This window comes from Rhynchophorus ferrugineus, unplaced genomic scaffold (assembly GCF_030347505.1).
Source record: "Rhynchophorus ferrugineus isolate W39M unplaced genomic scaffold, kcgeb_rfMv2 rfM8, whole genome shotgun sequence".
In the NCBI taxonomy this organism is placed as follows: domain Eukaryota; kingdom Metazoa; phylum Arthropoda; class Insecta; order Coleoptera; family Curculionidae; genus Rhynchophorus; species Rhynchophorus ferrugineus.
The window spans coordinates 14,182,381-14,197,842 of NW_027472587.1; the positions used below are offsets into that span (position 1 = coordinate 14,182,381).

Consider the following 15,462-nt stretch of genomic DNA (forward strand, 5'->3'; position numbering starts at 1 on the left):
GAAATAATGTATACCAAAAACATACTTGATTTTATGATATTAGCCTATAGCCTTGAAATAAAATTCTATGCTTCATTCGACTAATTTAGTTTCGCTTGATATATCAGAGCTCCAATCTTATCACAATAATTTCTAGAGCCTCTTTGTCCTGTCTGTCTCTAGCTTAATTCATAATAATAAGACTCATATTAAGAGGGTATTAGGGTCTAGAATTGATGATATATGAAGTTGTGTATCAACTTTATATTTTACATAATTTAAATTTACTTTACAAAAAACATGTTCTCAAATAGCTCTTAGAAACAATGGTCCTTTTCAGTTATTAAGTAAAAATAAACACTTGTATCGATAATAACAACCCTTCAACTGGGCTATGTTTTGATATAATTTAAAAATATTAATAAATGTTTGGTTTTTTATCAAGTTCACAAAACGCCCAATCCATACCACCGGACCCAAAAATACCTTTAAAATAATCTAAGAAATGTAAATACTATTAAAATTTACATTATTTTATAATAATGGGTGATAATGTTATTTGATGTCTTGATACTTAAAATTGGTATTCTTATAAAAATATAGTCTATTAAGGGATGTATCTCTTCATTTCATAATTGTTGTGATTTTGAAATCCTACTTATAGTTTCATTTTTTTTTTAAACCTAAAACTTGGTTTGAACATTGGTAAACCAAAAGTTCAAGCCGTCATATCAATCAATACACCCTGGGTATTCAGTTGTTTCAATTATTACTGAAGTTTTGTTATTCAAAATGGACACAATTTGAATAGATCATGCAGAACTGCTTCTTAAAAAATAAAATTACAAACGAAATAAGGCCGTATCATAACGAACAACCTAGTAAATAGACTCAATAAAACCATCATAATTATCAAAAAGATTTTTTATTAGATTTATCCGAGTAACACGAGACAATATACTTTTTCTTTGTCCGTCTAATGGACTGATATTTGTTTCTTCTTTTTTCGAGAGTAGAAAAAAACAGTTATCAGCAAAACCAAAAACCATTTATAACATGCCTTGCTGGTCAAAAGGGTACACGTAGGATACCGATTAGGTAAAAAAAACTGAAACTGCAGAACAAATGGTTTCAATTGTTTGAGCATGTAAATTTGTGCAGGATAATGCTGTTGATAACATTCAACAGAGAGTCAATGTTTCTTTTGTCATAGAATCGTTTAATCTGGATCGTTCGGGTATATAAAATTATAAAAGAACGATAATTCCTTCGTAAAATATGTTGGTCTCCTGATGTCAACACTACCCATATATACAATCTCGACCAACTCGGCTTTTGACCAGCAAAGCAGATAAAACACTATCTTGATATCTTGGAAAAATTAAGTCGACTGGTCGACGAACGCGAAACAGAACGCAAACATCTAGTACAAACATTGGTAAAAGTCGTTCCATCATTGTTTCTGTTATATTTTTTTATAAAATTTTTCACTTTATCACCTAAGATAAACAATTTATACAATATATAAAAAATTTAACCGATCTATAAACATTTTGGTAAACTAAACAAGTTGCAAGTACCGAAAAATTAAAATCATTCAATCTTCTACGATAACAGTCGTCTAAAAGACTATCCTTCAGTCTTTGATATTAATTGTTTCATTTCATGTATTTCAGCACAACGGGAGTCCCAAAAAAACAAAGGCCGAGGGGTGGGGGGGTAGAGTAGTTCGTCAACGTCCGTCCAGGATGCACCGGCGACGGAGGGAGCGCGTAGACTTCTGTTTTAATATTAACGAATAACTACTAGAACATCCGTGTAACTAGACCAGATTTGTCGATAAATTGACTAGTAGATTTGGGACTATATATTACATATACACCGGTGACGCTCAAAGACACTATTTTGATGGCGCCGAAACAGTCATTTATTTTCAAGGCCGCCTGCGAAATATGACTCATCTCGACGTAACGTTGAAGACTGGTGTCTCCAATAAACTAGTCCCTAAAAAGTGCTCTAGTTTCATTAAACATGTGAAATGTGGTATTCGTGAATCACACCTCCTGAAAGTCCTTGGGATATATAACTAAAACGATCAAAGTACGAGGATCAATGGGGATACTCTGAAGTTGGATTATTGATTCTCGCATGGTGACTATAAAGAAATATCTAAAGCTTTGTGCATTTGAAGACATTCTCGAAGAAGTGTTTTACGTTGTCCCTTTGTTAAAATCAATGAGTTAAATTTTTTTCGACATATTTAATTGATTTATTTAAATGTTAGGGCTTTTTGTATTCATTTTCAACTCGAGTGTCTGTCGAGAACCAAAAGAATAACTGTTTATTTTAGAATTGTAATCAATTTATGTAATCTTATTCTGTCTAAGTACTGAGGATAATTGCAAGAAAAATATATATCCATGACATGATTTATTTCTCTGAAAAAAATTCTACATGAGTGTATTGGATATATATGAATGTAATGATACCAAAAACTAGACCAATATGTATTGTATAAAACACTCCAACCCCAGGGAACGCTCATATAATATAGAATACTTCAAAATGGCAGTCCATCCATCCAAATATTAAGCTCATATAACAAATCTGTATGTTGATATTTGTTTTAAATATTTATAACCCTAAGATTCAGAGACATTCAAAAATTCACCAAACAAGACAAGATTCTGAATGCTTCAATCAAGGTTTATTTTGTTTCAGATTTATTTCTCTTAATATTAAAATTGTTGGAATGAAATGAATTAATTTAAAGACATCTGATGCACAATATATGTTTATAAAAAAACTTTCACAATACTCTTTTGTTATGTTTTAGTTATTCTAAGTAAAGAATAATTCACTAATTAGAAAAACTGATTTAATGTGAAAAGGTGTGTGTATCAGTGAAAATAAGTTAGTTCTCACGACTCAAAACTTAAAGCCTAAACTGATACACTACTTTGGAGAAACATAGCAAAACAATTCTTCATATTCCTTTACTCAGATTTATGGTCTATGCATGATGATATATTAAAACACAATTGCTAGAATATACTGAAGTAAAGTAACGTTTTTAACATGTACACATTTAATAAAGGTAATATTCTCACTCTTATGGTGACAGCCCTGAACTGATCAAACTTTAGCGTCCATTTGAGTAATGCAGAATATTTTTGGGGGAAGTAAAATGTCAAAAATAATTGAAATTAATCGATATCTTGGATTGAAACAAATTAACTCATTAAAGTCTAAGTCGCTTAGTCTTTTCTCCAGTCGGCGTTTTCGTTGCATTTAAGTGGTGATTCTTCCATTCATGGAGCTAGATATGAAAAAGACTCGCGTAATCAAAATAGCTTTGAGCGTCACGCTACGTGTTTTGTTTCTTTTTGTTTTTGGACGGTTTTCGTTTTACATCGTGCGCGATTCAAAGTGAACTTGAACCGGCTGCTGGGGCTGCCCCCAATGGTCTGCTGTTGATTTCACGACCAAAAACAAACGGGAGAAATCGGCAACACTTCGTTTTCTTCATCTTTTTCTTCGTCCTCTTGGCAACGCATGTTCAAAATGTCACTAATTCTAAACGATCACACTTAATAGAGGTCCAGGTAGGATATTGCGATGAACTGGACAGGTTGACTTTACTTCGTCGCCGATTCCCTGCGAACAAAACAAAAAGATGGCCGTTAGGTTAATGCTGCTTAAGGCATGAGTTAAAAAATCAGAACTGGGGAAACAAACACAGACCACACGGCAATCTTAGCACCTCACGGGGGTCCAATAATGGAATTACGTATAGACTCCAATAAGACACCTTAATAAGATACAAGTGTGGCTGAAAACTTGACGAATTAAATCCAATGAAACTAAACTTACTATGTTAACTTTTACGTTGCATGGAAGAACATTAATATTAGATAACTAACTTGGCAACTAGATAGACATCTTAGACGAAATGTAGTGGTTTATGTAACAAGACATTGCTGTACAAATTAATAGTTATGCCCAATCAACGTTTGCAAACCCAGGTGTTACGAGCTGTAGTTGATGCTCTGTACTACATCACTAGTGAAGTGATACAGCGTGATTTCTCTCTAGAACCCATAACTAATATAATTCATTGTGTTTGAATTAAGTACTTAAAAAGAGTGTCAGTGCACCCCAATGCACTTGGCAATCAGCCAAATGTAAGCAATAGTGGTGAAGTGCTTAGACTAAAACGTTTAGTATCATCTGACCTAATTAATGTAGTGATGCAGAGTTTAGAACAAGATTTAAAATTTATTTACATACTTATTAAGATAAGAAATACTTATTGCATATTGGGCTGATTTTTGAATCAAGGAAAATAAAAAAAAAACATAATCGAAATCAATACTCCATACCTTTATAAAAACATGTGGAATTTTTACACTGACAAGATGATGCAGAAAAGTAATTTCCAGCGAAGAAGAAAACTTTTAAATTAATAATATAAACAAATAAGCATCCAAATTATAAAAACTCCAATATCACACTTACTAATATTCGTAGAAATGTATATCGAAACCAGCAGCAACAACTTACTTTTGTTATGACCTGAAATCCTCCACTATATCCGATACCCCTATCGAGTTAAGCATCTGGAGTTCGTCGAAATTCAACACTCCAAGATCCTCTTTCAGTTCGTCGGTTAGAAAATCGCTGTCGAGCTGTCTGCGTAGGTCCTGATTGGCTGAACAATCTACGAAAAAAAAAACGAGTAGTTCAGGTCGCAGATAAAATAGAGATTTAACTTTGCAGGCAATTTTGTAGTAATGTTTCGCGACGTCCAATATCTAGATGTCACTACTTTGAACTTATTATTTAACCAAGGCACTCTGAATTTTCGTTTTGAATCTCAGAATTTCTTTTGAATCATAGAAATCCGCCAATTTCAGAGCGAACTGTTAGTACTGAAAGTTTTCATAAAAAACTATGGATATGCAGCTCTTCGAGAGTTATACATAATTACTTCAACTGTTACTGTTAGAAGACATAGAATTTAAATAGTATAAAAATAACAAAGAGGTCAAATGAAAGTTCCAGACATTGATTTTAAAATAATATAATATTTAAAAGTATGTTATAAGATTAAGGGATAAAAGTTACTTCAATTTATGTACAGACATCGGTATTTCAATATACATATAAGCAAAAACTGTTTGGATATGTCGAAATGATTGTCTACAATAACACCATTCTGTTTGGATGAACTCTCTTCTGTTTCTATCTTTCTGTTAGAAGAAAATAAGGAGAAATACAGTGATATCAGAATGACTTGACAAGAAAACCCATCAACGAACGAAACAAGTATTAAACATAAAAAGGTAAATTGTTCTCTAATGAAAACAAAAAAAACATTACGCAGTTGTACAATTATTAATTAGGTTGATTAAGCCTCCAGCGGATACCATAGGTAGTTTAGAAAAGAGCTCAATGTAAATATAATAAAACAACTCTAATCTACAAGCTATTGTGGCTGTTTAATTAACTGTAATTGTCAAACTTGAACGCGGCAACATTGCGACATTTTGACGTCATAAATTGAGATGACGTGTGCGTTCACTGCTATCTTGGATAATGATATATTACTCGCAACATCTCCGGATTTGGCGCATGCGCACTCTCCTGCATAGAGTAAACCATAGAAAAGAATAAACTATAAAAATTATCAACGACACCCTAATGATCAAATGACAAGGAAAATACAATGCATTATTATTTAAGAGCATAGGTAAATAAATTATTGTTTTGTAAAAATAATTATGTATCGACTGAGATGTTTTTCAGTTTTACAGCACGATCAACCATTCGTCTTAGGCCCGTAAATGTACAATATGTTAATCGAAAGCTCGACGTAGTCAATTCATTAATGGGGTTAATGGATCAAGAATAGCAGCGATAATATTTGGAGATTTTTAGGAAAACTTTACTACTTTCGTATATAGTGGTGGCTTTTTCGTTTGGTTTTAACTATAATGGCTGTGCTTGATATAAACGACTTTGGTCTTTTTTATGGTAATGTTTATTTATATGGTTCTTGGAGTTATTATTAATTGTTCAAATATAGTGTTTTTATAAAAATAGAAAGGCATATAGAAATTATTTTTATTATATCATTTTATTCAATATTTTTTTTTACATAAAATGTGTTATTCAAAATTTTTTTGTTTATTTCCCTCCTTTTATATAGTTTCAACATTAAATCAATTATATATCATATTTGTGTATTTTTATTTATAAAAAAAACTGATGTATAATATGATGTTTTTATAAAAATAGAATAACTGTTCGTATATTAATTATATTTTTATTATTTCGTTTTATTCAATCCTTTTTTAAATAAAATGTGTTATTTCAAAAATTTTACCATTTTTATTTACTTCCTGAACCTATTTACCTACTTAATATATTCGACATTAAATCTAATAATCACGATAAAAAGATAAGTAAATAAAGCTGTATGTACGCATGCGCCAAACTCGGATAATTCTGTTTTAAAATTAAATGGTCCTAATAGGCGCATTCGCAAAAACCGGAGATGTCTAGTAATGTATCGTCCTTTTATAAACTACAGTTATTGAATGTTGTGCAACTTTTCTCCAGAGACACCTATTGAGTTTTCTGCTACTTTGGCTTTGTGGTTCAAGTCTTTATAAGTAAAGATGTCATTGCTAACCTGTTAGAATTATCTCCGGCAGGCTGGTGGGCGTGTTAGGCGACGTGTTCTGCAACCCTGGCGACGGGGACGGAAACACCAGCTGCTGCGACGGCGAGGTAGGGAAGTACCCGGTCTCCGCGTTCTGGGCGTGCGACTGCATCATCTGCGCGTTGGACGTCTGGTCTCCGTACGGGATTTGACCGATGGGCGAGTCGGACTAAATAGCGCGAATAGAACAGAAAAAAAGGACACATTAAGAACGAATATCGGGTCGTGCGGGGAACTGGGGTGGGTTGTCACTCCATGGCGGTTTATTATTTCGGCATACTGGAGTCTTAAGGTAAACCCTATCAGTGCTGTCAGGAGATGCATGCTTGTAACGAAGAACACTAAAGTATTTCATGCTGCTACACAATGAACAAAGATGCGAAACGGCTGAATTATGAACAATGGAATGGAGTGGCACACATATAAGGCGTTCTGATGAACTAAAAAGGAACAAGAAGCAAGCTTGAATTTCCATATCCGTTAAAATAGTGGAAAGCAATTTGGTTTTCTCTAGGTGTCGATAGTCATCAAGTTTAACACCCAAACTTTAACTTTTCTGGCCCTTGAAATATTTCAAACAATAAAATAGTTATATATAAATAACAATCACTTGACAATATTATAATTATGTTATTTGGCTTATAAACCATAATTATAAAAAAAATACTTGTATAGGCTCATTTTCACTTAACCACAAATACAAGGTACTCTTTGGTTTATAACCAGTTACTCTAAACCAGAAAAAAAACGAATGATCTTATTTAATTTTTAAACAGAAAATATACATTTGATACAATTGATTTAAAAAGCAAAGATCATGATTAAATTCCATAATATTATTTCAACTTTAATAAATAAAAAAAATGTGTTAATATAAGAAACTGATCAAAACTCATAAATTCCATAATGTCTATATGTCTAAAAATAAAAAAAGAAGGACATATTCCACTGTATTTCATTAATATATATGAAATGCATCAAAACTGATCAAACATTCGCAACTTAAACCGGAAAAAACCAAATAATATTATGTTTGTATAAATAAAAAACCAAACATTTATATTCAAATCACAATATTGAATTTATTCTTATAATAATAATAATACGTCATAATTGTGAAGAATAATTTTTCATTTTTAAACAGAAAAAAGTCACAAATTGATTTAAAAAGCTTTAATAAACATAAATATATACCAGAACTATTCATGACATTTAAAGATAAAAGGTGCCAGAGACCGATAAAAACTTATAATGCATTATTTTTAGTAAGAGAATTGATCAAAATTCATAAAACTTTAAACTGAAGGAAATAAATTTAATATAGGAAATAATTTTTAATTTTTAACATAATAAATACACACAAATCAAAATTAAGAAATGTGATTAAATTCTATAATATTAACTCATCTTCAAAAAAATAAACAGTGAAACAGAAATGATATATTAAATATAATACGAATAGGGTGATCAAATTCATAATACATTATTTAAGATTGTGATTAATTTCCATAATATACCTGTTTTACATTAAGATGATCTTTGAAAGAGAACGTTACAAAGACACGTTATTTTTATTACATATAAAGATAAAGATATAGTGTGATTAAAATTTATAATATATTAGACAGGAGCAAACCAAATAATTTTCCATGTTTAGACGGGAAAATGTATATACACAAGTATCATGTAGCCAGTATCGTATATAGACTTAATAAAATTTACGGAAACAAAGGAAGAAGGATACAAATAGTGATAGAACATTTTGTGCTATTAATCGAAGATCGATTGAGTGCTGGGAAAGCGTTTAATATTTGGCGCGCGAACCAATATCAAAAAAAAGTAAAAATAAAAACAATAACAAATCCTTATACCTAGATATCAAAGAACTAAAATAAACAATAGTCAGAGTAAAAGGTAATAATGGACAAAAGAAACAAAATTATCTGCATATACCTCCAGTTCAGCGCTCCAAGTGCAGCCCGACTCCACTAGGCTGGCTACTAGCTGTGCCCAGTCCTATCAACACAACATGCACTCACATTTATACACTTAACAGCGCCACTGTTTGTATTAATTAGTGTTATTTTTAATTTCCGTACGGTTTATCACTCAACTATACTTTAATTATTCAGAAAATAATAGTTTTTAGATGTTTTATGGGACATATAGCATTTCATGTTAATAAACCGTGAAATTCCCAGTATTTTATATATTTGTATCTGCCAAATGTTTAAGTATATGCCGTATTTTGCTCTTTATATCAGGATGTTCAATAAGCTTTGTCGTTCGACAAGAAAATTACCATTTTATTAATTTTACTGTTGTAGTAAGTTCATGGAAAAGTGTAGTAAGTTCATATACATATTTTAATTCATACAGAGTGTTCATTGAGACAACTTAAACTTTAAATTTGAACGATTTTACGCTGCCGCTCCAACATCCGTCGATGATGGATATGGATGATCAAAGATGTATAAGGAACAGATCCTAGAACAAATTTTGCACTAGATGAATCGAAACTAACTGGAAAGTTTTTCTAGCTAGCGCAAACTAAATGACGAAATATTCAGTCTATAGTTAATTTTTAAAAGAACACATAAATTATAAACATTGAAGTTCCTCATAGAACACTCTGTACTTGAAACTTTGTGTTCACAAAAAATAGTGTCAATTAGATATAGTCGCCAAACAAAGTATTTCGATTAGTTACCAATGCTGATCGCTACTTTATTAATGAAGAACTGTATGATAACCTCGAAATCAAATGGACCTATGAATTTCTCCAAGATATGGCCTCAAAACATCAAATATAAATCACAGCAACGTTGAAGCAACACTAAACTACAAAGAACCAAACTACACGAACTTGTTTGGTGTATAAGTGTAATCTTAACTTTAACTTAAGTAGTATAATTTAATTTAATTATGGGGGAGAAATATTGATGTATTTGTCCGATACTAGTCTTGTATTGAGGCAAGTGCAAACCAGTTAAGATGTAATTAAAAAAAATAGATACAGTCAAACTTAAAACTTATTGAACAGCTTATTATTGTATATATTTTCTGTGTAGTTCATATACGATTAAAATTTGATTACCACTTTCATTAACAGACTCATATTTCAAACGCACATACTTCGGTGTTAGTATAAAACAGCCTGAAGAGATTTCGTTAAATTTCAGACCGCTTCCAAAGTCGCACAATCTATTCTAACGGGTTAACAGTAATCAAGAAAGATGATCTAAGAAGCCGGATGACGGATGACTCGATAAGATCATGATGTCAATCACGAGGAACATCGGGAATGGACATGTGTGTGCACTAGGTTATAACAAACGCGACTTACCACTCCCTGACAAGCAACAAGAGTATAACAAAATTAGTTTAAATTTCGCTATACGACTACAGCGCCCTCCCTCGATCATCCCGAAGTACTTGCGGCAATGCGGACTCGATTCATTTAAAACGTGATGCTAAAACCCAAACCATAGTATTTTAATAATAACAAGTTCTCTAGTAAATACCCGCTTTATCTCAAAGTATGATAACGAAAAAAACGTTATCACTTATGTATTAATTAGGAGAATTTCCAAGCATGCAAGTATTTATGTTGCATGATTTAACTAAATTTTACTATTCTCACTAATAAAATCTTGCCCCTTGTATATATACAAACACTAAAACCTGGTGTGTCATTCATGACGATATTAAAATACAAAAAATAAGCAAGCATACATACATCTCAAAGGTTTCAAATTTTAATATGATTTTACTAGAAATAATAAACGATTTACGGTATTAATTGTTTCGGCAAACTATTCTATAGCAAAAATATCCTACGTTCACATAATATCTGAAGGACAATCTATCTAATAAAGAAAATGAAGAAAGTATCGCATTCTTTACCCCTTCATTGGAAAAAAAACTATTTTCAGTAACTCCAATGGTTTAAAGAGAATTTGAATTTATTTAGTCCGGATGATCGAGGTCGCCCTGTAGTATATTCGTATACCATATAAATATAGCCAATATCAAAATCCCGAGGCCCTAAGGGCCTGTCCTTACTTTAATCACAACGTCTTGTTTGTTACATTGCAATTTGAAGAAAATGTACGATGAGCGGTAACGCGGGATTAAAAAGTATCAGGACGGAATCGAGGCCTCAGCTGATCCGAAATCAGTCAAAACAGATCGAAACAAAAAAGTGTCAAGGTCGAGGCCGGCGAGGTCGAGTCTCCTCGACTTGCAACAAAACAACATCGTCGTACTGGAACTGATACGTTTTAATCCTCACGGTTTTCCATAATGGTTCACGGACGCTGCCTAGAGACGACCGATACTCACCACCGTCAATTGTTCGAAGTGTTGTTGGAACTGAATGTTTTGATTCTGGAGGTGGTAGTCATTTGGTAATGAATTCGGCTCGCCCGGACTACACGGAGCTGAGTGCCTCCCGCCCAGGGTCGGCGACGGCTGGGGACTAGGTCGTGGGCTTCGGTACCCGTCGATTTGCGTCAGCTTGTTAGGGAGAGACAACGGACATTTTTTAATCACTATCGGACAATGAGCAACAGCCAAACTTACCACTGGAGAAGACGGCGAGCCTGTCTGATTATAGATCTCGGTTAAAGCGCCCAGCTGCGAGAAATCTGATTCTAAACCTATATTTTTATCACTCTGGAAAACACAGAAATCGCAATTTAAATACGGGGAAAATCAACAAAAGCCGTAGTGCGATGATTGACGATATCATTCCTAAAAATCAAGACCATCAAGTTGAAATATTTCTATATATTAGCAACATTCATATAACAATATCAAAAACTCAGATATCGCAATAGTGGTAGTTCTTATATTCTTATATCAAGTCTAGTTTGAGTCTGAATCAAATTAAAGTAAAATAAAAAAGAATGTGGTCAACAGATGTCCAATATTAACTGTTGAATCTTTATCTCAGTTATCTATTTCACATAAACTTGTTGGATTGTTTCAAGATACATAATTTCCATAGCTTACTCTTAGATTATGATTTCTCTTAGATATGTTACCTCCATTATGATCATTAATAATTGATCAAAGAATCTTCATTACTTTTGTTTTAATTTCATTTGTATTCATTTCAGGTTTTTCTAGGACACAAATCTGCATTTCTGAATTCTCTCCGTCTTTTTTGTCTTCCAAATTAATACATTTATCTGATCTACTTAAATTTTTCAGATTACTCAGACTGTCTATATTGCCATACATTATACTTTGCATTACCTTAATCGAATAGATATTTTTCATTATTCTAGTTCTTTTATTTTCTATACCTTTGTCAATATTTTAATACGCTATATTTTAATATAATCCAAAAATAATTCCAGTATTTTGGAAGAAAAAACATTGGGTTATATTTACTCAAATCTTCAGGGGATCAAATATTGTTCGAATCAATTTAAACAACATTTGTTGTCAGGGTATCATCATCATTGATCTCCACTTCCGATTCATAGTTAGAATATTGCCTTCTATACATCAATTCTTCATAGCAATCTCAGCATGTTTGATGCTAACTTTGGAGATTTTCATTATTACGTCTAATCCCGCCGCTGATTTTTCATTTCAAACAATTATATTCGAGCAAACATTATTCACAAATGACGAAATACATATATTGATAAGAAACTCAAATAAAAAACAAATAACGACAAAGAATAAAGAAACGAGACAATTCGTCGTCAATCATCCACTACAAGAACACGATGATGAGAACATAGAGAACATCAAAAAAGAAACGACACGTTAATTCACCTACCTACCTGTGACAAAGATCGATGGTGATACCTAGAATTACTGGGAACTAATAAATGATTCTGAAACAAAATAACGAAAAAAAAACGTGCAAAATAAAGATGAAATCTATCGCATTTGGAGGCAAAATAAAAATGCGCCAGCGTAAGCGGCTAATAGACAGTAAGTTTATATACAAACAAGTAGAAAACATAGTCCAGTATTGCCCATTTCAGAAATTATATGTTCGTCTTAATTAGTCTGAGCGCTGACTTAGTGAGTGAAAAAATTTAGAGTAGCGTTGCAATGTATTACTCTTGAAAACCTAAAAAAAAATGTTTATCTTAATTAGACCGGAGATTTATCAAATATGTACATCAATATTGATTAATGTTAGAATTAATTTTAAGTAGGTTGTGATTAATTTATTGAATATCTAAATTTGGAGTACGTTACTTTTCCACAACGCATAGTATTTTAATAAGTTCTCTAGTAAATACCCGCTTTTTTCAGAGTTTGATAACAAGTTGTTTTCATGAAGGATTACACTAGCCTCAAATGAAATAAAAAAACGTTATCGCTTGTATTCTGTATTAATTAGAAGAATTTCTAAGTATACAATTATATATCTTGAATGATTTAACTAAATTTTACTATTCTCACTAATCACATCTCGCCCCTCGTATATATACAGTTACTAAAATCTGGTGTGTCATTCATAACGATATTAAAATACAAACAATATTAAATTGTTCTGTACTACAATCCCTACTTATATATTTAACTTCGAGAAATAGGCAACACACATCCATACATTATATTAGAGTATCCAAGGCTAATTATAAGCAATATAATAACACGTCTGATTTATGTGGTTGGATAATGGTAGCGGGATGTCAAAGCCGATCCTCTAATATAAAATATGAGATTGTTTCATCCATGGAACGGCATCATCTTTAATAATAACGTATCCAGTGCGATTAAGTGCTTTTTTATCCTCAATAAATGGATCGAGTATTTTAAAAGAAATTGTTTTTAATAAATTTACGTCAAAACAATGAAAAATGATTATCAGACAAATAAGATATAAAACTCTTGTAGGAAATAATATTAAATGTTTTTTAAAAAAGGGCTGTGTTATTACAAGCTTTTGTTATTTTTATATTAATTATAACATTAATCTTTATTGTTGCCAGTAAATGGTATATAAAATACAAGAAAAATGCATATTGTTATCCCATTTCTATTAATTCATTTTACATCACACTAACCTTATTGTTTATTTATCAAACTTACAGATTATAACAATCATTTAAAATATTACCAAGATATTTCAAGAATGAAAATGGATCTTATATCTTCTAATAAGAGGATCTTCTCAAAGTTTGAGTGCTCTTAATGAAAAACACTATACCTTCATTAAGAATATTTTCAACGCTAGACTATCGATATTGATTTACGAATTTAAAGATGATGTTCCCAAGGAAGAAACAGGACGCAGTTATCACACAAATTCAATTTTTTAGGTATAAATACTCACACACAACACTTACGCTAGAGGTTTGCTGATAATAAGCACTACCTACCGAAAGAGGTTGTGATTCACAGCCCCCATGTGGGAAATTAAAACGAGTATGTGCTCGAACACCAGTCATCATGCTGGTGGGAGACAATGTGGATGGGCTGGTGTTAATGGGACTCTGAAAAGTTGCATGGTTTCCAGATGAGAATAACGAGAGACTATCTATTGGGGGACGGAACTGTTCTATCTTTCCTCGAGGGGGATCATCTATTAGTTTATTTCTGTGGGCTATGTGTTAAATATGTAAGTGTCTCAAAATGCTGAGCTTTTTAAAAAAAATTTGGTTTGGGGGAAAAATGGAACTCTCGATTTTTTCATTTGGTTTATTTTAATAAGCACACTTTCAATAGTGTTTTTATATCTCCGTTAAAGTTCTACTTGAGTTCAATAGGCATGATGAAGTATACCTAGATATTTAGATTTGCTGAATAGATTTTGAATATTTTTATTTATTTTCAAATTTAGATCGAAATTGATAATTCATTTGATGAAATAAAATTACAAAAGAGAGAATCACCTACTATCTAAAATCAAATAGTTCTAATTTGCTAAGGGCTAATTTGTTAATTTCTAACCTCAAGCAAAGACAAACACTTCTTTGTAGATAGATTAACACTACAGATTCTATTATAAATATTGATTTTATGAACTATATATTAAATTGTTAACTATATTCTTTATTTTTAATTCGCAAATATCAAACATTCATTCTACGCATTTTTTAAAATTAAAAAACACATTATTTTCAAAACTCGAATTATTAATTATTTTCGAACAAGATATAACAAAAATGCATAAAAAAAACAGGTAGATTTGGATAGCAATTCGTGATCAGATACCAAATCAAGGATTTCAAGGAATCTAATGAGCTTAGGTGGTTTTTCTGAGGTGAACGAAGTCTGAGACAGTGAGTGAGGCCAACGGGAGCCGCAGCGAGGGCATTGAGGAGGGAGGTTACCTCTCAGCAAATGTGAATGGGTGAATATACAATGTCCTAGAATAAGTCGGTTAAGGATAATTTAGCATGATCTGGATTTGGAAAGGTGGTTGAGAAGAAATCGTGTTTTATTCCATTCGGTCCCAGCTCACTTGAGTTAGATAATAGGTCTTTGTATTGTATGATGTAATGATAGTTAAAGCCAGGTGATATGGCGTTCTTGACGGTGAGGTCAACCATTTCGTTTTTCTCAATTCTCTTATGGCTGAGAATCCAGGCAAGTGTAATGGTGACTACGGTAAGTTCTTGGGGCGCGTAATGAGCGCTTATTAGTAATGAATTTATTTAATACCTCCTAATGTTTATGCTTTATTTACATAGACATGACATCATACCACCGGGGAGCTTTTTTGAATTCAAAAATTAATTTAATTCCTTATTAAATAGAAATAATATAATTATAAG

The 15,462-nt window shown here is 32.0% G+C and overlaps 1 protein-coding gene across 4 annotated transcripts in view; it reads right to left on the minus strand.

Annotated features, from left to right (window-relative positions):
* Window positions 1-888: 888 nt before the first annotated feature.
* Crtc (CREB-regulated transcription coactivator) overlaps window positions 889-15,462 on the minus strand; it is a 39,268-nt gene continuing 24,694 nt past the window's right edge. For 2 of the 4 annotated variants that reach the window (XM_076411630.1, XM_076411632.1), the window contains 7 exons: window positions 14,065-14,178; window positions 12,508-12,561; window positions 11,291-11,383; window positions 11,051-11,224; window positions 6,677-6,875; window positions 4,543-4,699; window positions 889-3,636 (listed from right to left, as the gene is read on the minus strand). In XM_076411630.1, the coding sequence (XP_076267745.1) occupies window positions 4,548-4,699; window positions 6,677-6,875; window positions 11,051-11,224; window positions 11,291-11,383; window positions 12,508-12,561; window positions 14,065-14,178 (786 nt within the window). In that variant the 3' untranslated portion in view covers window positions 889-3,636; window positions 4,543-4,547. The remainder of the gene's footprint in view (window positions 3,637-4,542; window positions 4,700-6,676; window positions 6,876-11,050; window positions 11,225-11,290; window positions 11,384-12,507; window positions 12,562-14,064; window positions 14,179-15,462) is intronic. The other 2 variants (XM_076411631.1, XM_076411633.1) reach the window with 1 other exon arrangement.